Consider the following 22510-nt stretch of genomic DNA (forward strand, 5'->3'; position numbering starts at 1 on the left):
TTGAATTACACTTTGATGACATTTCAGAGGACTCATTTATGGGAAACATTGAATTTACTTGCCCTAACAAATGTTCTTTTCATCTGCACAGTGGACTGTGTTTGTACTATTAATGTTCTGGTAAATCTATTTGCAGTGTTTCTCTCTGTGTGTCAAAGCTCATGTTTCACGGCATAGCAGATATACATTAGAATGCCCTCTGCGCTCAAGGATGAATATAATGGAATACACACACGTGGTGCAGTTTGTCACTTTTCCCATGTTTTTTTGTCTTGGTTATTTTAGTGCAGCGATGTGGATGTCAAAGTGCCCTGCTGTTGAGAGGGAAAATACATTAAGAGCTTATAGAATTATGGAGATTGTAGCAGTTGTAGCATTCAAAGAGGTACTACTCATTTGATTTGATGTATATTTCTCGACTTTATGCTGACTGACTGCTGTCCTCTTGCTTCCCTCTCCTTCTATACTGGGAAGAGCTTTGTGTGTGCCTGTGTGGTTCTGTGTGCCTGTGTGGTTCTGTGTGTCAATGTGGTTCTGTGTGCCTGTGGGGTTCTGTGTGTCAGTGTGTTTCTGTGTGTCAGTGTGGTTCTGTGTGTCAAGAGTATCTGTGTGTGTACCTGTGTGTGGAGAGTCCAGATGTTTTGTAGCAAGGTTGGCAGCAGCCTGAGATTAGCATGCTGGCCACTGTGGGGAAGATAAATAGCCCTCTGTCATGGTAAAAAAAAAACAACAACAGTCCCTTTGTCTTTGATGTGCTCCAACTCCCAAATTGCTTTTATCTACCCAGAGCCAGAGAACACGCAACGGCTGGATCTCTTTATTAATCCCCTGCCCACTTGATCGCGTTGCCTCTGCCTGCCTGCCCGCCTGCCTGCCTGCCTGCGCTCGCTGTGTCTGTAGCCAAGGGAGACTAAAATACCCAGTATATTCAGGTGAAGAAATGGAGTTTAAGATTATATAGAATTGTTAATGGCTGTTGTTTTCCTATTGTTAGCTCTGTTTCTCAAGTCTAACGACCTGGGCTAAGTAGACTCTTACCAGCCCTTAAAAATAAACACTTAATATTTCCTATTTTCACCTATGTTCTTCCATTCTCCATGGATCTCTCAAGCGTCGACTGCCTCTATAATATTGTAATTTCATTGCTTAACTGCGTGAACAGCACTGGTGGAAAAGGGTAAGGCGCATAAGAGCAGCTGCACTAAAAACTCAGCTCTGCTCAGCCTTCCCCAAAGAGATGTAATGCTTAAGTGAGTGGCTTGTGTTGTCTGCCCTAGCAGTGTAATGGCTGTGTGGAAATAGGTCACCTGAAGTGGTAGTCTTCTGCTCTTGATTCAAAATGAATCTTGATAAATATGCTGTTTTTCTTATAAAGAAAGGACTACGGTCGGCCTTCCATGCACCTATAATAAACCTCCGTATTGATGGTGCTTGTGTGAAGTACATCAGTCTGTGCTTTCATTCAGTAATGTGATGAAAAGCCTTTGAGTGAGCAATGCCGTCACCTCATTACGAAAGCCAGAGATGGTCAGCACTTCTGTCAGCGAGAAGAAACATGATGACAAATGTGTCAGTCATTACACGCCAGTGACCCTCAAGGTCCCATCTCAAGGGCGAGATGTGAGATGTGACATTTCTGTTTCTGTAACACTATAATTAACCCCTGACCTCGACCAAACAGGAAGCCAGAGAAAGCCCTCAGGGCGAGTTTTCTCACAGTAATGGAGGGTCCTGATGTGATTGACGGCTCACTAGTCAGTCCGAGCGGTCAGGCTTGTGTTTTACTATTTCCATTAGTATAGTCAGCTTTTGGCAGATGAAAAAAATCAAATGTGGAAATGCCGATAAATCAAATTAATCGTCCAAGTGAAAAAATTATAAAATTCCATTGCTAAATAAATGCTTTTTAGGCTTCATTGGTGGAAATACCAGTCTATGTAAATACATTTGACTGGTCACACTTATCGGCCTATAGGTTAATTTGCAATATTTGTGGAATTAAATTGGCACGTGTACAATATATTAGTTTTGTAAGTCCATCTTATTCATCACACGAGTAGCTTACAGCATCTCATACAGCACATGCATAGGCAACGGAAGGCAGGCTTCATCAGCGCATCACACACCACTTTGCAATGAGCTGTTTGCATTTTGAAAACATATACTTCATTATTTGAAACTTGAATGTTTTACATGTCTTACCTTGCTTCAAAGTAGCCGAGCCAAAATCAGACCATATCTGTGGAGTCAATTATTTTATATCAACTTTCTTTCATTGTCCAGTAGCCAAAGGCACAATCCTAGTCATATTATCAACCCATGTTAGTTGTTGCATATTAGATCTCCCCTCTTCCTATATTTAGAACTGATATTTTCATCTGTTACATAAAACTGCCCTCATGTGCAGGGATCTTTTCACAACTGTTTTCCTGCTAATTGCATTATGGAACGAACATTAGCACGTAGCCTACTGCCAGGTGCACATTGCTGCGCTTGTCATTTGAATAAATAATAGTTTGATACTAAGCTATGTGAAATTTCCTAACTTTAAAACCATGACCAGCGAGAGACTGTCAAAGAATACAGTAACTCGCTTCCGTTTTTAGGAGGGTTCATGTTGAAATTTCTTAAAGCACTGTCAACACTGTTTTTATTCAAGACTTTTCCAATCCATCACGCTTGCTTCTCCCTACTTCCACTTGTGCTACAACCAGCACCGCAGCTGAAATGAATGAGTTGCCAGTAACCAATTGTATCGATAGGCCAGTGTTTTTAAAATTATTATTAGTGTCTCTTTTATATCGAGGAATAGTTCACATTCTTTGGTCACAGGAACAAAAACGCGAATTTGTGCGTGAGGCAGAAATAATGCGGTGCAACTCGTGTGGCCATCAGGTGGAAGACAGTTTCCCCCCCTCTGGTCAGTCTCAGCAGTTTCCCCCCCTCTGGTCAGTCTCAGCAGTTTCCCCCCCTCTGGTCAGTCTCAGCAGTTTCCCCCCCTCTGGTCAGTCTCAGCAGTTTCCCCCCCTCTGGACAGTCTCAGCAGAGGGAGGGAAAGAGCAGGGACTGTGAGAGGCGGACCCTCTAATTTCTCTCTCCCTCCCTCTGCTGAGACTGACTATTAGATGCAGGTACCATCAGTCCAGTCAAATAAAAAAGTGAATTATTTCAATTTATGCTCAGCTGTGCCTCTCAACTAATGCACATGCAGATGAATTGTTATTATTTGAAATGTGAAATATAATATGGTCTGTGATGGACATTATTAGCAGGCTAAGCGTTGCCATGCTGTGATCTATTAGGACTACTGCACAAACTTCATTCCTACACAGCTGTTTTTATTAGAGTAATGTTGAAGGAGTGCACATTGTTTAAGTCATGTTGAAAAATAATTCAGAGTGGTAGATCTTGGCTTTGATTTTAACTCAGAAAAGGTTGGTGACCGCTAAGAGGTGTCGCAATGCAGACTAGGGATATGGTGACCTGTGTAGGCTATTTATATTCTGTGTGTTTCTCTCTCTCTCTTTCTCTCTCTCTCTGTCTGTCTCTCTGTCTCTGTTTTCATTTTGCATTCTCTAGTTCTATGTCTCTCCCAGTTGACTCTGTGGTGCTGTTTGAAGCGGCCATCTGAGCGGAGAAGCACAAAAGCAGCTCTCCTGTGTGGTCCTCCTCTCAGCACTACTGTGTGTGTGTGTGTGTGTGTCACTATGTGTGTGCATTGCTGTGTGTGTCACTATGTGTGTGCATTGCTATGTGTGAGCGCTGTAAGTGTTTTGTGTTTGAGCGCTGTGGGCGAGCGAGATGTGTGTGAGCGCTGTGCGTGTGCCAAGAGGAAGGCCTTGAACCCTCGCAGCCCCCCAACTCTGAGAGCTAATTAAGGGATGTTTCCTGCGCCCTGTCTGCTCGGCCCTCTGAATGAGCCTGTTCCTCTATGCACACCTACATACTGCCTGGTGTCTCTCTGTGGCTGCTCTGCTCACTGGCCTTCAGCTAGAGCCACACAGCTTCTCACCATCACTCATCCTTAGCTACATACACCCCATGAACAAAAACACTCTCTTACAGATTAAGGCCCCATAGCAAATCAGCTTCTGTTTGTGTGTGCATGTGCATGCATCTTCAGTGCATGTGGATTCCTCCTTTTGTCTTTTTGTGTGTGTCCCCCGGGCCTGTGCATGTGGGGTCCTCCAGGACTTTTTGTGTGCACGGTAGAATTGATTTGGGAATGAATTGAGAATGCTGGCAAGAGGCTGGGGAACGAAAGAGGAGAAAGGGAGGCCCTCTAATAAAAGCTGGTGAGGGAGAAACAGAAAAGATAGCCTGGGAGAAATTGTTCCAAATACATTTTAATTGGTAAGAAGGGAATCCCTTGTTTTGGGAGTTGGAGTGGGAGTGCCTCAAACCTATTCAAAGAAAGAAAAGGCTAGCGACACAAACACTTTTACTACACTCTCACACATACCAACCAGTTATATGGAGCCTCAGCGATTGATTGGCCAGCTGTGAAAGACCATTCTTGCGTCCTGTGCATGGAGGCGAGAGGGAGCTGTGAGTCATGAACAGTGTGAGGACTCCATAGGGGGGAGGGGGGTGTAAATGTGTGTCAGCGGGGGTGGTTGGGGATGGTAGCACTTCTCGCCTTCCTAGGGGTACGAGTCATAGGAAGGGAGTGGGTGTACTGTACGGTACACTTGCCTGAACAGAGATAGAGCCGGTGTAAATAGTCTGTTTTCTTTGTGGACCTCTAATAGCGCTGGGCCTCAAGAAGCAGTGTGTGACTGTCCCCGACCAATTAAAAAGCTCCCAAACACCTCTCTGAGCGGAGTCGTGTGGCAGGAGCAAGAGGTGATCGATTTATCTGTAAGGTGTTGAGATCGCTGGACCGTATCTCTGCCCCCAGAGCCCCCCGAGACACTGTCCTCTACTGTAGCGCCTCCCTCACTCTTCTCCCTTTTCTCACGTGCTGCCTTTTCTCACGTGCTGCCTTTTCTCACGTGCTGCCTTTTCTCACGTGCTGCCTTTCGGGCGCATTCAGGCAGAGTTTTTGTATCCGTCTGCAAAGAATTGAGTCCATTGTTTTACTAAGGAAGTCACATGTTGACAGACGTCTCTCTACTATTTTAACGTGTCTCTTTTGCATTGTCGGTTACATTTCGGGATATTATTTTTGATGATATATCGTATTGTTTTGACTATCGCAATATTTTTGCTCTAGTTGGTGGTACCTGCATCTTTTTAAATATGCTTTCGCCACTTTTATTTACATGACTGATCAAAACTATTTTTTTCTCGTGGCTCTCTCTTGTCCCTCTGCAGCAGACATATGGTGAGCAATATGTTTGGAATATCGAATCGCAATAAAATTGCAGAATCGAAATTGTGAGAATCGCAATATATATCTTATCGGCACCTAAGTATCGTGAGGTCCCTGGCAATTCCCAGCTCTACTTTACATTGCCGGGCCTTTGTCCTCCCCTCTCAGTGATCTGGACCCTCTAACCTCTCTGTTATCCCTTCCTAGGGGAGAGGGGATGTGGTCCCAAAGGGTTGGCCACTGTGTGTTGCTGCAGATGTTAATGCCATATCACTAGTGTCAGTCACCATACTGTACACTCTCACAGGCAGCCATAGACCCCTAGACACATCCTAGGTTGTCTTTGGTGTCTGTGGGGTAAACGGCTCATAGATCTGCGTACCTAAGAGGAACTTCTACCCAGAAATTCGACCTCCTAAGTCAGTAGACAAGCTCCACCCCCCAACCAATGTGTCTTAAATGCAGAAAACATTGAGGGGGACCGAATGAATGGAAGCAGCAGAAGATAAGTGGTCAGAGGTGACGACACAGTAGTAGTAAGTGGACAGAGAGGGATTGACTGGGAAGCAGCCTGAGATGTATGGCCAATAGAGAACAGTCCCGTCCAAGCAGAGCACTGCTGGCTGCTGTTAAGCCTGCAGCCATTGATTAAGACTGCTAATCAGATGAATGAGATGAAGGCGTTGAGGAGGACAAGCTGACTCTAATGCTGTGGGAGAGATGAGATGAGGATGCCGTGCTCTGCTTTGGCCCCCCCAGGAGGTAGCGTGTGCATGTCTCCTGTGAGATCCCAGGGTGACATCCGAGACAGTCTGCCACAGCCTGAGAGCAACATCGCCCATGCTATACCACGGTATACACAGCACGGTATCTACAAACACACTACCCTCACACTAAATGCTAACTATTCTAACGTCAGTTCACACACAGTACAGAAACTGATTATTATCATCATAATGCACAGACTACAGTACATACTTCAACACATCCAGGACACAGACTACAGTACATACTTCAACACATCCAGGACACAGACTACAGTACATACTTCGACACATCCAGGACACAGACTACAGTACATACTTCAACTCATCCAGGACACAGACTACAGTACATACTTCAACACATCCAGGACACAGACTACAGTACATACTTCGACACATCCAGGACACAGACTACAGTACATACTTCGACACATCCAGGACACAGACTACGACACATCCAGGACACAGACTACAGTACATACTTCGACACATCCAGGACACAGACTACAGTACATACTTCGACACATCCAGGACACAGACTACAGTACATACTTCGACACATCCAGGACACAGACTACAGTACATACTTCAACACATCCAGGACACAGACTACAGTACATACTTCAACTCATCCAGGACACAGACTACAGTACATACTTCGACACATCCAGGACACAGACTACAGTACATACTTCGACACATCCAGGACACAGACTACAGTACATACTTCGACACATCCAGGACACAGACTACAGTACATACTTCGACACATCTAGGATACAGACTACAGTACATACTTCGACACATCCAGGACACAGACTACAGTACATACTTCAACACATCCAGGACACAGACTACAGTACATACTTCAACACATCCAGGACACAGACTACAGTACATACTTCGACACATCCAGGACACAGACTACAGTACATACTTCGACACATCCAGGACACAGACTACAGTACATACTTCGACACATCCAGGACACAGGCACACTTGTGTAACCGATTATGCAATTATCCACACAATGCAAGCATATTACAATGCACCAATAGTCATAACACACACACACACACTGTCTGGCTATGTGTTTTGGAGTAGAAGGCAGGGCTAGGAAGAGGAGGTTGAGTCAGACAGCAGTGCTGAGGCAGGCGGCTACGTAGGGGACAGCGGGGTGCCCTGTAACCCTGTGTTCTGGAGCAGCCAAAGGCAACCTATCGATCCAGCCGCATACTGGGACCAGTGGACCAAGTCGAGAGGGGCCTGGAAGTGTGACCGCTGACCGCCACTCTACCGCCCCCCTCCTGGCCGTCCCAGGGGCTTGGTGGGGGTTGCTGGGGGGGGGGTTAGGGGTCAGGCCCTCCCTCCTCTAGCAGTCCTAAATTACTCTGTAGCCCTGCTCATCTGGGTCACTGCTTCCCACACTGGAAGGGAACTGGGAACACAGTGTACAATACTATTCCCTCAAGACTGTAGCCTCTCAGCTTCTATATGCACTCACTCATGCAGACATAGACAGCGGTAGATCTTGAGACACATAGAGATTTAATTGCATTGGCAGGAATAGCCTGTTTTATTCACTCTGACTATTGATGTATAGTGAGCTTGGGAGATGGAGGGGGAACGAGAGGCACACGGCTGCTCTCTGAAATACAGAAATGTAGAACACACCTGGGACATGAACAGTATGCATGTTTACACACACACACACACACACACACACACACACACACACACACACACACACACACACATATACATTCATTCATTCATACATTCATACTGTATACACACACACTCCCAACAGGCGCACTTCAGAACACCACACGCACACAGTGTTGACCCGGCCACTTTCCCGTTTGGATTATAGCCTTGGCCTGCTCTCTGAGACCACACTGCTTCCTCAGTACTGACTGCCAGACAAAGACAGACACACTGCAACCAGGGCGTCCTTCTCACCACTATGCCAAGGCCAATGGCAATGCCCACAACCCTACGTTTCATCTTCAACCAAACCCCAGAGACTATACATGAGGCTTTATATGAGGCTTTATCTACTCATCTCCTGCATAAGGTCATTTCGTTTATTTCCTCCTTGATTCCTATTTTGGCTTCCACTGCGTTATTATTGTCGAGGAGATGAAATGGGCTATTTATGATTAGTGTGGTGGTAGTAGTAGTTGTTTTTGAAGGTCGGTGATTACATTGCTCTCTGTATGCACAGTTGATTCAGCCCTAATCCAGTTTCCCCCAGAGCGTGTTTGCTGAAGGCTGTTGTTGAAAACGTGGCAGCAGAGGGCCTAGCCACAAGTCAGGGTCAGGGATGTCATTACAAGGTGACTCCTGCCAGACAGGTGGTCATGTTAACCCCCTCCCTTTCAAATGTTGATATACTCACGCACATTTGCGTTTGTGTGTACACACACAGTGGGTGGCCTTGTGTGGCTCCTCCACCGGCCGTGCAGATGCAGGGGTTTATTATATAAACACCCAATGGCGTTGCGTGTGGGAATGGAACGCGGCAGCGGTAGAAGCAACACAGCAGAATGCTATAGAATAACAATACCACACACTCCCTGTGTTTGACTGCTGGGGTTCCCTGAGCCTAATTCTTAACAAATGTGCTTTCTCAGCTGGCGCTTGTATTGGTTCAATCCAATTACTGTATATATGAATGGACAAAGCCATCGATCACGTGGCACCATTCTTCCCTATTTTAAGACTCAAAAGCGCATTGAAGCCAAGTGAAGTCAGTTAAGATGGCGTTTCACGGAGACATAACGCGCTCAGTTCGAGCTACTCTAGGAAGTAACGTTGCAGACTAGCTCAGTGCTGGCCAGAAGACTTTTAAATGGCTAACAACTACTGCTCTCCCTCTCCTACAGACCATCCACAGGTCTCTACCCACTCAGACACAACCAACGCTGCTGCTAAAATGATTATTGATTATATGTGTTACTCCATTCCACTGCTGTCATTGATTATTGATTGTATTACCATTATTAGTTTATCTATTTATCCTGCTACTGGTCATTAACACTGTTTACAATGTATATATTACCATTACTATATTACTGCTACCAGTAATATAGTAGCAGCCCTAACCCTAACCCTAACCTTTCAGCCCAGTTTTTATGCATATCCTTCTACCAGTCACTTTTTATTTTAAATCTATAAAGCCACCGACCTCAAGGATCCTGTTTTCGGCTTACAATGTCTGCAGTACTGCGGACAGCCTTGAACTTTCATGGCTTCAATGAGAGGGGGCAGTCATTCTCCCCTGGTTCAATCTCCCCCTCATCACTCCGGGGCTGCTCTCTCCCTGCCAGGTTAAATATACTCCTGATCCCCCCCTCCACTGTTTCCTCCTTATCTCCAGCCGGCTGCCCTTGTTTGCATGGCATCCCTCCATGGAGAGATTACTGGGGCCCCATGGTTTTGACGTAGCGCACCGGGTAACAGTGTAAATATTGTGACATGTTTTTTTCCCCAAGCCGACCGGCACGTCAAGGCTACCACCTGTGGGCCCGCTGCGACACTCTCTTTCTCCTCTGTCAGAACGCCAGTGCTCCACTGTGCTGCAACGGATGGCCTGCCTAATGAAGTGCCATCTTTAATCTTTAAATATTTATTCTGCTTTAATGAGAGAGATATTCTTTGAATATTTTTCACTCTGGAGGTTCTCCTCTGAGGGAACGAGCAGTCTTTGTGTGTCCTCTCTTCCCCTCAACCTAGACCCTGGTTTCAGACTTAATGTAGATATTTTTAGCCGTCCATCCGACGAACAAAGCCATGCCCGTCGATGCTGTGTGTTTGCATTGCTTTCCAGGAACTGTCAAGCAGTTCCAGTGAGACCGTTTCTTACATGAATTTGCTAGTCATAGATAATCAAGTGAAACTAAGTCACCATACATGGAAAGAACTCAACAAAAGCTTACTCCTCTTCTGCTTCCCTTCTATGAAAAGAGCTTCCTCATCTGTCTGTTTCCGTCTGCCTGTCTATCAGGCTGAAATGGAAAATGAATTTGACTATAACAGTTTTGTCTCACACAGCAGTCCGTGTTATGATCTAGTCATAAATCCAGTGGAGCGTTGTTAGTCAGGAAGTGATAATGATCAGAGTGTTGGAGCGTTGTGCAGGCAGTTCAGTTAGTGGCTTTTCCACTATAATTTCCTTTAGATGATGACCTTGGCTGTTTTATTACCGTGGCTCTCATTGTGAATATATTGTAGTTGAACATTAGCTGAGGTTTATGGTCAGTTAATTTACAAGTGATAGGTACTCCTTTTTTTTCTTCTTTTTTTTAAGCGACCAGGGATGACCACGTTTTTACTTTAATGGGCTTTGTAGCACCCTTGGGGCAGGTTTCCCAGACACAGATTAAGCCTTGATCTAAAAGGCATGCTCAATGGTAAATCTCTATTGCAATTGTCCTTTAGTACAGGACCAGGTATAAACTGTATCTGAAAGCCGTCCCAGTTTTAATGTCCCTAAGTTTAAACGATCATCTACGACCATCGACTCCTTGCTTGGCCTCCAGTTAAGAAAAGATATCCACAGTGGTTAAAGCCAGACAACAAACTCCATGGCAACGAAGGAGAAAACAACTGACATTTCTTAGAAAATATACCCAGTGAAAAGTGGGGTTTATCTTTGTCCAGAACACTCCATTGAGGTATAGTGAAAAGCGGGGTTTATCTTTGTCCAGAACACTCCATTGAGGTATAGTGAAAAGCGGGGTTTATCTTTGTCCAGAACACTCCATTGAGGTATAGTGAAAAGCGGGGTTTATCTTTGTCCAGAACACTCCATTGAGGTATAGTGAAAAGCGGGGTTTATCTTTGTCCAGAACACTCCATTGAGGTATAGTGAAAAGCGGGGTTTATCTTTGTCCAGAACACTCCATTGAGGTATAGTGAAAAGCGGGGTTTATCTTTGTCCAGAACACTCCATTGAGGTATAGTGAAAAGCGGGGTTTATCTTTGTCCAGAACACTCCATTGAGGTATAGTGAAAAGCGGGGTTTATCTTTGTCCAGAACACTCCATTGAGGTATAGTGAAAAGCGGGGTTTATCTTTGTCCAGAACACTCCATTGAGGTATAGTGAAAAGCGGGGTTTATCTTTGTCCAGAACACTCCATTGAGGTATAGTGAAAAGCGGGGTTTATCTTTGTCCAGAACACTCCATTGAGGTATAGTGAAAAGCGGGGTTTATCTTTGTCCAGAACACTCCATTGAGGTATAGTGAAAAGCGGGGTTTATCTTTGTCCAGAACACTCCATTGAGGTATAGTGCTGAGTGATTAACCTACAATTACTTTTTTTTAAAACAGCTAATTGACCAAATGTTGGTTCACTTATTATAATTGTACTTTGTTCGTCTTTTTTCTGAGCTCAATGCGCAGCAGATTCTTTGGAGATATATCAAATCAAGCCTGAACTGTGCGATGTAGTAGGGAGTTGTAGTTTCCAACAGGCCAATATTCCACACAGTGGAAAACAGTGGAAAACGTAGTAATTAACTACAATGACCGTAATCCATTGCAAGCCTACTTGTCCAGTCTGTGTTTCTTTTATGCCTGCTATGTAAAAGAGACAGAAGTGAATTGATTGTTGGTATTCAGCAGTCATGAAAGTATGTCTTATTTACTTGAAAGAACTACTAAAATAGTGACTTTGTCAGACAGCATAGGCAGCAGCTCTAGAAATGACTTGGAATTAAATCATGAAGTCATTAAATAATTTAATATCCACAACTGAAATATTTGATTAAAGTAAAGTAATGAATGATTGTTAATAAGTGATAAGCAGTAATGGGCAGGCACTACCTTCATGGGACTTTTATTAGTTATTTTATTCTGTGTTACAGCATTCAACCCACATAATGCATAGAGCATTTAAACGGCCACAACCAGTAGAAATCCACTTTTTCGACCTGAAAGACAATGGCCAGATCTTACCCATGATGTTGCACAACGATGCAAGTCAATAAGTCATCATTTTAGTCAAAGTATCATATATTTGAAGTGCCAAATCCTAATATGTGACCTCCGATGTTTCCGTGAGTCTTACATGTCTTTTCCTACGAGATGACGTGCAAATTATTTTCTGCTTACATTTCGTAAGGTACAGGGGTACAAATCTGACAAGGTACAAATCTGTCGTTCTGCCCGTCCCCACACTTTTCCTAGACCGTCATTGAAATTAATAATTTGTTCTTAACTGACTTGCCTCATAAAATTTTTAAAAAGTCCCACCCCAATTCCTAAATATTAGCAGTCTTCGAGGTGTAACCTAAATGAGAATTTCCGCTCTTGGACAGGAATTACTCAAATAGGTGCAGCAACTTCCTCTGAGGTGGGCCTTTTTAAAGGAAAATAATGAATACAATCGTAAACGGGGATTATTTCAATAATCGAACCGAAACCAAACTGACCTCAAAAAGCGCTAATCGCTCAGCACTACTGTGGTATGAGGTCCATCTCCCCTAGAATTAATTCATAATCAGCTACACAAACACTCACAGCTTTCATGTACACTGGGAGAAACTGACAGATCTGTTGCTCTTGTCTTTGCTGAACAACCTTGTTCCGAGATCACTCGTCAGCAAGGAACAAACGTGCGGAGAAATACAACAGACCCTTCTGCCTGCTTGTTTCCTGTTGGGTGACAGCGCTGCTCAGTCTACCCGGTGTGCTGTTCTGTTGCAACCCCTTGGGGAGACGTATGGATAGAGAGAAGAGTGGCCATTGCCTCCCGGAATTTAATGGTCAGAATTCCGCTGCTTGGGCTTTTCGGTGCTTGACCCCCGGGGTCTGAACAGAGGAGGGTTGAAGAGAACTTCATGTTTTCCTTTCTTCCCTTTGTTCCATCTGCTTTTTTGGTTCAGAAAGCAAACAGTGGTTGTCGTCCCTCTTGGTATTCCAGTAGACGGACAAGCATCTGATCAACTCAACAGGCTTCTGGATCCAATCAACCAGCTTGGAAGTCCGTACTTTTTGGCAGGGTGAATTACACACACATATACAGTTTCTCTCAATGAAGCTGACTCGATTCATACAAGTAGCGTAAGATTTAGAATGGAGATAATTTAAGCTAAACATTAATGTTCACCTATCCAGTCAAATTAGTTAATTGTTTAATCCAGAGTCTCCAAGAGCAGCAACCTCCCACCAACACTTCCTGTTGCACTCAGTCTTGCCATTGGTCCTCACATAATGCAGTTTGAGGCTTAGCGCTTCTGACCTTTCTCTGTTAGAACTCTTCTCTACACCCTCTAGTCGCTGTAAGTGTTGGAGAGGTCATAGTTCAGACTGACCATAAGGTAGCACACCTGTGGGTGAATGAGTAAGTGACCCCTGGGGCCAATGCAACAGTCCCCTGCCTCTCTCTCCTGTTGCGATCAAAGGAGCCCAGTCACTGTGTGTTACTGCTGCCTGTCTCCCCCTGCTGGTGGGTTCCTGCACTGTATATACTGGCATGGTAGGATGAAGTTGCCTTTCCAGACAATGATCTAAGGTCAGCATTGCATTTTCCCCCAGATAGTTAAAGTTATGATTGGGGGTAGGGTAATCTGATCCTAGACCTGTACCTTAGGTCCTGGGTGGAATGTGAGGCACCAGCAGAAACAACAGCCTTCTACCAGCCCTCTTGTATACCATAGCCTCAGGTCACGGTTCAGTCGAGTGGAGTGGACAGGATGCATGCTGGTCCTTAAGAGATGAATAAACCCGAGCCCTATTCATTATCATGCAATCTTGCAGCATTCTTAAACCCTTTCTTTCTGATAAGCTCAGTTATCATCAGATCTGTAATTCCCTCTGCTTCCCTGTGGTATCTCTCCTCCTCTAGAAGCACATGGCTCCAGCATTGCCAAATATAGACTAAAGAAAATATGATAATTTAACTAACAGTTAATAACAGGGGATCTGTCTGGCAACTGTCTTGTTTGGTCTGTAATGCTCTCTGTGATTGAAGTATTATCAGGGACTTTCCAACCCGGGAACCCATCTGGTCCTGTGATAGAGGTCGTCTGATTCCCCTCATTTCCTCTCTTTATCTACATGCCATTTTATATACTGTAGCTTCTATAGTCAGGCTGGAGCCAAATGAAGGAGAGGATTTGAGAGAGAAAGGCTTACCTTTCTTTCAGGGAAAAATCTGTATCTGGGATTTATGTTCCAGATGGGCGCTTGTTTAGGAAGAGGTTTTTAAAAAATATATATATATAAATATTCCCAATGTTCTTGTTCACTCTTTTACACACACACACGCACGCACGCACACACACACACACACACACACACACACAGAGTGTACCAAACATTAAGAACACCTTCGTAATATTGAGTTGCATCCCATCTTTTGACCTCAGAACAGCCTCAATTTGATTTTCAATACAGATTATCGGAGGACAGAAAAAGCCGATACCGATTTAATCGTCCGATTTATATATATATATATATATATATTTGTAATAATGACCATTACAGCAATACTGAATGAACACTTATTTTAACTTAATATAATACATAAATAAAATCAATTTAGTCTCAAATAAATTGTTTAAATAATGAGAAAGTAAAAGTGCAGTATGTGCCATGTAAAAAAAGCTAACATTTGAGTTCCTTGCTCAGAACATGAGAACATATGAAAGCTTGTGGTTTCTTTTAACACTTCAAGATTCCCAGTTAATAAGTTTTAGGTTGTAGTTATTGTAGGACTATTTCTCTCAATACCATTTGTATTTCATATACCTTTGACTATAGGATATTCTTATAGGCACTATAGTATTGCCAGCCTAGTCATAAAGTCATAAACAGCGCTGTGCCTCCATCATTTTTATTTTTTTACCTTTATTTAACCAGGCAAGTCAGTTAAGAACATATTCTTATTTTCAATGACGGCCTGGGAACAGTGGGTTAACTGCCTGTTCAGGGGCAGAACGACAGATTTGTACCTTGTCAGCTCGGGGGTTTGAACTCGCAATCTTCCGGTTACTAGTCCAATGCTCTAACCACTATGCTACGTCAGCCTGCCACACAGTCTCCTCGTGGATTGCAATATAATCGGCCATAATCTGTGTCCAAAAACACAGATGACCGATTGATATGAAAACTTGAAATCGGCCCTAATCAATGGGCCATTCTGATTAATCGGTCGACCTCTAATGCTAGCCAATGTTGACTCCAATGCTTAACACAAACTGGTGCGTCTAGCACCTACTACCATAACCCGTTCAAAGGCACTTAAATATTTTGTCTTGTCCATTCACCCTCTGAATGGCACACATACACAACCCATGTCTCAAGACCTGTCTCCTCCCCTTCATCTACACTGATTGAAGTGGATTTAACAAGGTGACATCAGTAAGGGATCATAGCTTTCACCTAGTCAATCGGTCATGGAAAGGGCAGGTGTTCCTAATGTTTTGTACACTCAGTGTATGTGCACACACCTTAGAGAGAGAACCCCCCCCACACATGCCTCCCCAGCTCCCACCTGCAACCTGTGTGTGTGTCTGCAGATTCTCGCTCTCTGTAGTTTAGTCGTCCCTCCCCTGTGTAGCCAGACTGGCTTGGGGTGAGGAGGGCCTAACGCGGACAAAGCCTGCTCCTCCAGCTGTCAGCAGCCTGAGCATTTAGGCTTTATAAGCTGCTCAGGGCCATAGCCCCAGGGCCACTACTACTGACTACTGACAGGAGAGACCTGGAGGTGAGCGGCCTATATAAACTATTATACAAAGAGAGGCAGGAGGAGAGGAGCTGGAAGCTCGATGAATTGGGTCGGCCTGGGTGTGAAATGGTCAGTGACCAGCTGACTTCCCTCTCCTCCACATCGTTGGGCTTAATCGTCCTGGCCCTGCTCTCGGGGCCGGTTTCTGTCTTAAATGTCAGCTGTAAAATCTGTCAGATTCACTGGGACTGGGAGCCCTGTGGGACTCGGGTTGTTTTCAGGGTCAAATACTCGGTCTCTTTCCATCTTGCTCTCTCTTACCCAAAGGCCATATGTGTGGAATGGGAGGATGCCTGGGCTCTAAGCAGATGTAGATAGTAGATAGCCTGTACACCCACTCTTTAGACGGGAAAATCTCAGCACTGCATTCACGTATTCTCTCTCCCTCACAGGTCTCCCTGCCTGACCGACTCCGTCAGCTAAGGCCGACACACCAGTTTTCAGGTGAGACCTCTCAGCTTCCTCCGGTCTCAACACCACCTCAAACCTACCACCACTTCTATACCTTGTTTACCCCCGGAGTCTCAGTCAAGTCTGTCCCGAGCCTTAGCCTAGTTGTTAAAAGCGACGCGCCCGCCCCCCCCCCCACATCCTTCTCTCCTTACACCATTAGGGCTCTATTATTTAGCACAGCAATCTCTGCTCTGCTGAATCGCCTCCATCTTCACCTCTTTTCTCCCTCTTCATCACACGATCATGTTTCCTTTTCCGACCTTGTTTTTATAAATGGCTGCCTCTTGAAATGTAAACGAGTTATACACACACAGCGGTCACCGCTATTGACGTGTTTCACCAGATTGTTGCTGAAAAAAGATTGGAGTGGTCATTGCAGTTCAGAACGGGTTATGTGGCATGCTTGTATATCCGATACTGAAGCATTTCCTGTGGATCTCTAGATATCGACTCGCGTCACCCCTGTCGTTCGTATAGACCCAGCTGTTATACATTGCTTTTTTTTTTCTTAAAAATGTTTCCAGGTCTGACCACAACCGCTCCACCTAGAACAATAGTAACAAAACTAAAACTAAACTTCAGAGTACAAGGTGACACTGACCCATTTTTCCTTCAGTAGCCCTCCCTACCCTGTGCCTCCTCCCCACCCATCCACCTAGCTTCTGTACCCTTGTGGGAGGGGGTGGAGGACCCTGTGTGTTGCGATTTGTCTCCCAATGGCCCACATGTTGGAGTGGAAGTGGTCAAGGAGGTGAGACTTCTCCGGCTAAGAATAGAGGTTCCTTTCTAGGGATGCGCTCAGTCCCCCCCATGTTCACAGAGGAAGTTGGATCTGCGGTGAGAGGGGAGGTCCACTCCAGGGCGCCACGTCTTTGAGTGGTTCTGGGGGGTTTGAGTGGAAGCACCATGACAGTTCCTCACCTTTCTCTGTCCTTCCTAATGTTCTTGCTCATTTCTTTCTTTCTCACTCCTCATTGTCCATTCTGTGTTGTAGACTCTGTCTCTGTCTGTCTCTCTGTCGTCTGTCTGTCTGTGTGTTCATCTCCGTCTGTGTTTCTCTCTGTCAAGGTGCCTTTGCTAAAGCCGAGGCTTAGTTAGTACTTCTGAGAGAAAAATGATCCTTTAAGTGCTTGCCCAGGAAATGTAGCGTGGCGGCACGGTTGACATTGATCATGTCAGGGTAACTTTGATAGATCGCGGTATCCTGTTTATGATGCAGGGTGGTGAGCGTCTGTCTGGGCTTGGGACTCGATTTGTCCGTTCTTCTACTTCTAACGAGCTGATATGGGCTGCTTGTTTTGCTCTTTGCATTTAACCACATATTTATATTTGCACTGTAGCGCCTTGTTGGTCTCCTCCAGTTCCACCCACAGTGATAAATGATCCAGCCAGCCTGCAGGGACTGAGACACTGTTTCAGTGCTGCTGTATCGTAGTCATAAAGCCACTGAGCTAGTCTCCTGACCTGGTCTGGTCCCAGAGGGCTCATTGGAATCAACCCAGCCCACTGCAGGTGGAATGCATTGTCTTCATTCTCTAGTGGCTCCCATGTAAGGCAGGTCTTGTGCTGGAGATATTTCCCAGTGTACTAACACACTGACAGTGCACAGCTCTCACGGCATTGAGTTCCCTGACCCCCCATCCTCCGGCACTACCTTTGCGCACCCTGCCTGCATCTGTGTTGGACTAGCCGCAATCGTAAACAAAATCTTAATTGCTCTGCAGCATTGGCCCACATTTGAGATCGTGTACCCCCAGCCACCCACACAGCCGTATAATCATTCACATTTAAGGTCAGAGTTTTCTTTCCACACCTGTAACGCTATATTTGAGGAGGACGGGAACACATGGAGGTTATGGTGAGGCTATTTTTGGTCTCCGTGAGGAAAAGGTGCTCATGACACACAGAGGGCTTTGGGGATGGCCTGGTTTTGAGTTGGGGGAGGGGACCTAATGGAAAAACCATAAGGCTGCAATCTTTAGGCCATATGGAAGCGTCATAAAATTTGACCCTGCTGCATGGTTGTGTTGACTCGTTCTCTGTAGGGTTTGGGCCACTGTCAGCATAGAGCCGCTGTGTACCCACAGGGAACAACTCAATCTGACAGGCAGTTTCACCAGCAAGGTTTTATAGCTGCCTTTTGGTTTATGATGCTGTTAGCTGAGCGGTTTTGCAAACAAATAATTATTCTATGTCCAAGACAAATGTCAAGTGAACATTTCTTTTTACTTTTAATAGAACTGTTGTCTCTGTTTATCTTCTATTTCTGTTTTGCGTCGTCATGAGACATTATCCCGAGGACTAATTTTGGTTACAAGAACATGGATTGTGATCTGACTAATCCTACTCTCTCTCTCTCTGCCCCTCCCTCAGGCGTGTTCCTCTCTGCCGCCTTCAAGATGAACAGGTTGGGCCTCCACAGGGGGCAGTGTTGAAGGCTGAGCCCCAGCCCGCCGAACCCCCAGCCGAGACTCTGCTGAACCCAACACACACGCACAGAAGGTCTGCCACACACACAACCTGAGAGCAGGAGCTACACCCCCACGATACAACCAGCATCTCCTGATAACGGCCGTGTTTACGTGTGTACGAGGGAGCTGTGTGGTGTTCAGTGACGGGGAAAGGAGAGAGGAGAGAAACTGCTGATCCGCCGAGAGGAGAGGAGGGGAGCGAGCGGAAGAGGAGGAGGAGTGTGTGAGGAACGCAGAGGGAGAAACCCAATCCTCTTAGGTAGCAGAGCTGAGAGCTGAGGACGGGCGTGCCTGGGAGCCAGAGAGAGAGAGGTAGGAGAGTGCAGAGATAGAGGGAGCCCAGAGACCAGCCCAGGCTGAGTCGGAGCAGCCAGACAGGCAGCGCGTTGTGCATCCAAAGAGGTGGAAAGGCGAGCAGGGCCAAAGCCGGAAGGCGACTCATGGGCTATGGGGGCCATGGTGACCTAGCGTAAATGGCTATCCCTCAGCACAGCTTGGTGCCCGTGTCTGCTGCTCAACCCTCCCCCTCTCTCTCCTCCTGTGTCCCTGCCCGCTGCTGTGCCCCGTTGCTGTTCGTCCCTGGCGCTGCCTTCTGCTCTGCGCCGGCACTGCCCCTGTCGTGCTGCGGCCATGGTGGCCAGCCTATGGAAGCTGGTGCGGGGCGTCAGGCAACTGGAGCTCCATCGCCTCATCCTGGCACTCATCGTCTTCTGCCTTTTCTCTATGGCTTTCCTGGCCTATTACGTCAGCAACAGCCCCAAGATCAAGGAGGCCCCCCCGCTGCCCTTCAGTGACTGTCGGGGGGTGCCGGCGGCTGTGGGAGGTGGGCAGCAGGCGCCCCTTTTCCTGCCTCACTCGGGTCGGCTGCGCCAGGTGAAGGCCATGGACAACTCTCGTACAGACACAGTGGTGCTGGTGTTTGTAGAGAGCATCTATTCTCAGCTGGGGCAGGAGATCGTAGCCATCCTGGAGTCCAGCCACTTTAGCTACCGCACCGAGATCGCCCCGGGGAAGGGAGACATGCCCACGCTAACGGAGCGCAACCGCGGACGCTACGCCCTGGTCATATACGAGAATTTGCTGAAGTATGTCAACCTGGACGCCTGGAACCGTGACCTGCTGGACAAGTACTGCATGGAGTACAGTGTAGGCATCATCGGTTTCTTCAAGGCCAACGAGAACTCGCTGCTCAGCGCACAACTTAAGGGCTTCCCTCTCTTCCTACACTCACACCTGGGCCTGAGGGATTACCGAATCAACCACAACGCCCCACTGCTCTACATCACCAGACCCAACGAGGTGGAGCAGGGCCCCCTGCCCGGGGACGACTGGACCGTGTTCCAATCCAACCACTCCACATATGAGCCTGTCCTCCTGGCCAGCACCAAGTCCTCTGATGCCCTGGCCCACCTGGGGCCGCTCAGTGCTATGCACGCCACGGTGGTCCAGGACCTGGGGCTCCACGACGGCATCCAGAGGGTCCTGTTTGGAAACAACCTGTCCTACTGGCTGCACAAGCTGGTGTTTGTGGACGCCATCGCCTACCTGACGGGCAAGCGGCTCTGTCTCTCGCTGGAGCGCCACCTGCTGGTGGACGTGGACGATATCTTCGTGGGCAAGGAGGGCACCCGTATGAAGGTGACGGACGTAGAGGTGGGTTCACTCTCGCTCTCTTTCTTCCTCTCACACTCTGCCTACTGTAGGTTCACTGTCGTTGGTAATTAAGCTTGTGTAAAGATGTATTATTAATGACGTTAAAAAAACAAAATAGGCGGTTATTCCGAAGAGGACGATTATTCAGCCTGTTACCTTAACAAGTATAGATGTTTCTTTTCAAGCAACCTTTGATTTACCACTTAGTTTTCAGGAAAGTGCTTCTTTCCTGCTCCTCTCATCATGGGACACATATTGATTTCCAATGGGATTCTCCGTAAGGTGTGTGACTTGTTTCTAAGGCAAGGCCTAATAAAGGCTAGCATTTATTAGGATGAATCTCAACAGGAACGGTGTCTTCTGCCATTAGTCTCTTAACTATTTTATCTGGTTGTTAGCCTGCTACTGTGTGTCATTGGCCTGATTTACTTGAGTTCAGTTCACTTTGAGAAAAACACCCCTGGATGACTTTAAGCCTTTTCCAGTCTTAACCAGAGCCTTATTTGAAGTGACAAAAACAGATTCGGAAGAGTCTCCAGTACGTCACAGCTCTCATAATGGCTTTTCTCTACCATCTATAGCTGTTGAACACACTTAACCCGCGTCAGCAGTTTGCAATGCAGAAAAGTGTTGCCTGGAGGGCCACTCTGACAAATGCATCAAACTAAATGAACACAACTAATGGGAAATATTAGGAGGATTAATTAGGCTTTTGCACTGACAACAGGGATGCAGTTTGGAGAGTGATAGGGGGCGGGACAAGGGAGCGAACTTGTCGCTTCAGCAAGGGCTCCCACAAGTCAATCAGCCAGTTAATGAGCCTGTCATCAATTCAGCCTGACAAGGTTGGAACCAGGCGGTTGCATAAGTAAGGGCATATGGAGGGAGAAAAGTACTGTTGGCACTGCCACAGTGTTTAGTCATCACACCACCGATGAGACGTTTCGGGTTAATTGCTCCTGTGGAAATGATGACTAATAGACCGTTTGACGTCTCAGGCAGCCGAGGCAGGTACATGCATGCTCTTGAGGCCATAGCTGAACGGAGAAAACAACATAACATTACAGGTATATGGATTCATTGTGGAGCACAGAATAGAACAGCCGAGCTGGTGTAGTCAGAAGAATGGCCCATTGATTTTTTTTCTCACCTCAATCTTCTGAACAGAAGTGGTCTTCTCTGAAAGGAATTGGCCTGCTTGGTCTCTAGAGCATCAAGTCAATGGAACCACTTACCACTTTCTAATGTGTTAAAGATGCTGAAATGTATTTGATGACTTTTCAAATAACATTTCCACTCGGGCTGGGAATTGCCATGGACCTCACGATACGATATTTTCACAATACTTAAGTGGCAATACGATATGTATTGTGATTCTCACTATTCTACCTGTATTGTGATTCTCACTATTCTACCTGTATTGTGATTCTCACTATTCTACGTGCATTGTGATTCTCACTATTCTACCTGTATTGTGATTCTCACTATTCTACGTGCATTGTGATTCTCACTATTCTACCTGTATTGTGATTCTCACTATTCTACGTGCATTGTGATTCTCACTATTCTACCTGTATTGTGATTCTCACTATTCTATGTGCATTGTGATTCTCACTATTCTACGTGCATTGTGATTCTCACTATTCTACGTGTATTGTGATTCTCACTATTCTACGTGCATTGTGATTCTCACTATTCTACGTGTATTGTGATTCTCACTATTCTACGTGTATTGTGATTCTCACTATTCTACGTGTATTGTGATTCTCACTATTCTACGTGTATTGTGATTCTCACTATTCTACGTGTATTGTGATTCTCACTATTCTACGTGTATTGTGATTCTCACTATTCTACGTGTATTGTGATTCTCACTATTCTACGTGTATTGTGATTCTCACTATTCTACGTGTATTGTGATTCTCACTATTCTACGTGCATTGTGATTCTCACTATTCTACGTGTATTGTGATTCTCACTATTCTACGTGTATTGTGATTCTCACTATTCTACGTGTATTGTGATTCTCACTATTCTACGTGTATTGTGATTCTCACTATTCTACGTGTATTGTGATTCTCACTATTCTACGTGTATTGTGATGTTATTGTGATTTG

The 22510-nt window shown here is 45.7% G+C and overlaps 1 protein-coding gene across 7 annotated transcripts in view; it reads left to right on the forward strand.

Moving 5' to 3' along the window:
- LOC118369680 (bifunctional heparan sulfate N-deacetylase/N-sulfotransferase 2-like) overlaps positions 1–22510 on the forward strand; it is a 180734-nt gene that overhangs the window by 142098 nt on the left and 16126 nt on the right. For 5 of the 7 annotated variants that reach the window (XM_035754274.2, XM_035754272.2, XM_035754277.2 and 2 more), the window contains 2 exons: positions 16209–16260; positions 18643–20393. In XM_035754274.2, the coding sequence (XP_035610167.1) occupies positions 19371–20393 (1023 nt within the window). In that variant the 5' untranslated portion in view covers positions 16209–16260; positions 18643–19370. The remainder of the gene's footprint in view (positions 1–16208; positions 16261–18642; positions 20394–22510) is intronic. The other 2 variants (XM_035754276.2, XM_035754278.2) reach the window with 1 other exon arrangement.

Source organism: Oncorhynchus keta, chromosome 36 (assembly GCF_023373465.1).
Source record: "Oncorhynchus keta strain PuntledgeMale-10-30-2019 chromosome 36, Oket_V2, whole genome shotgun sequence".
NCBI classification, from domain to species: Eukaryota; Metazoa; Chordata; class Actinopteri; order Salmoniformes; family Salmonidae; genus Oncorhynchus; species Oncorhynchus keta.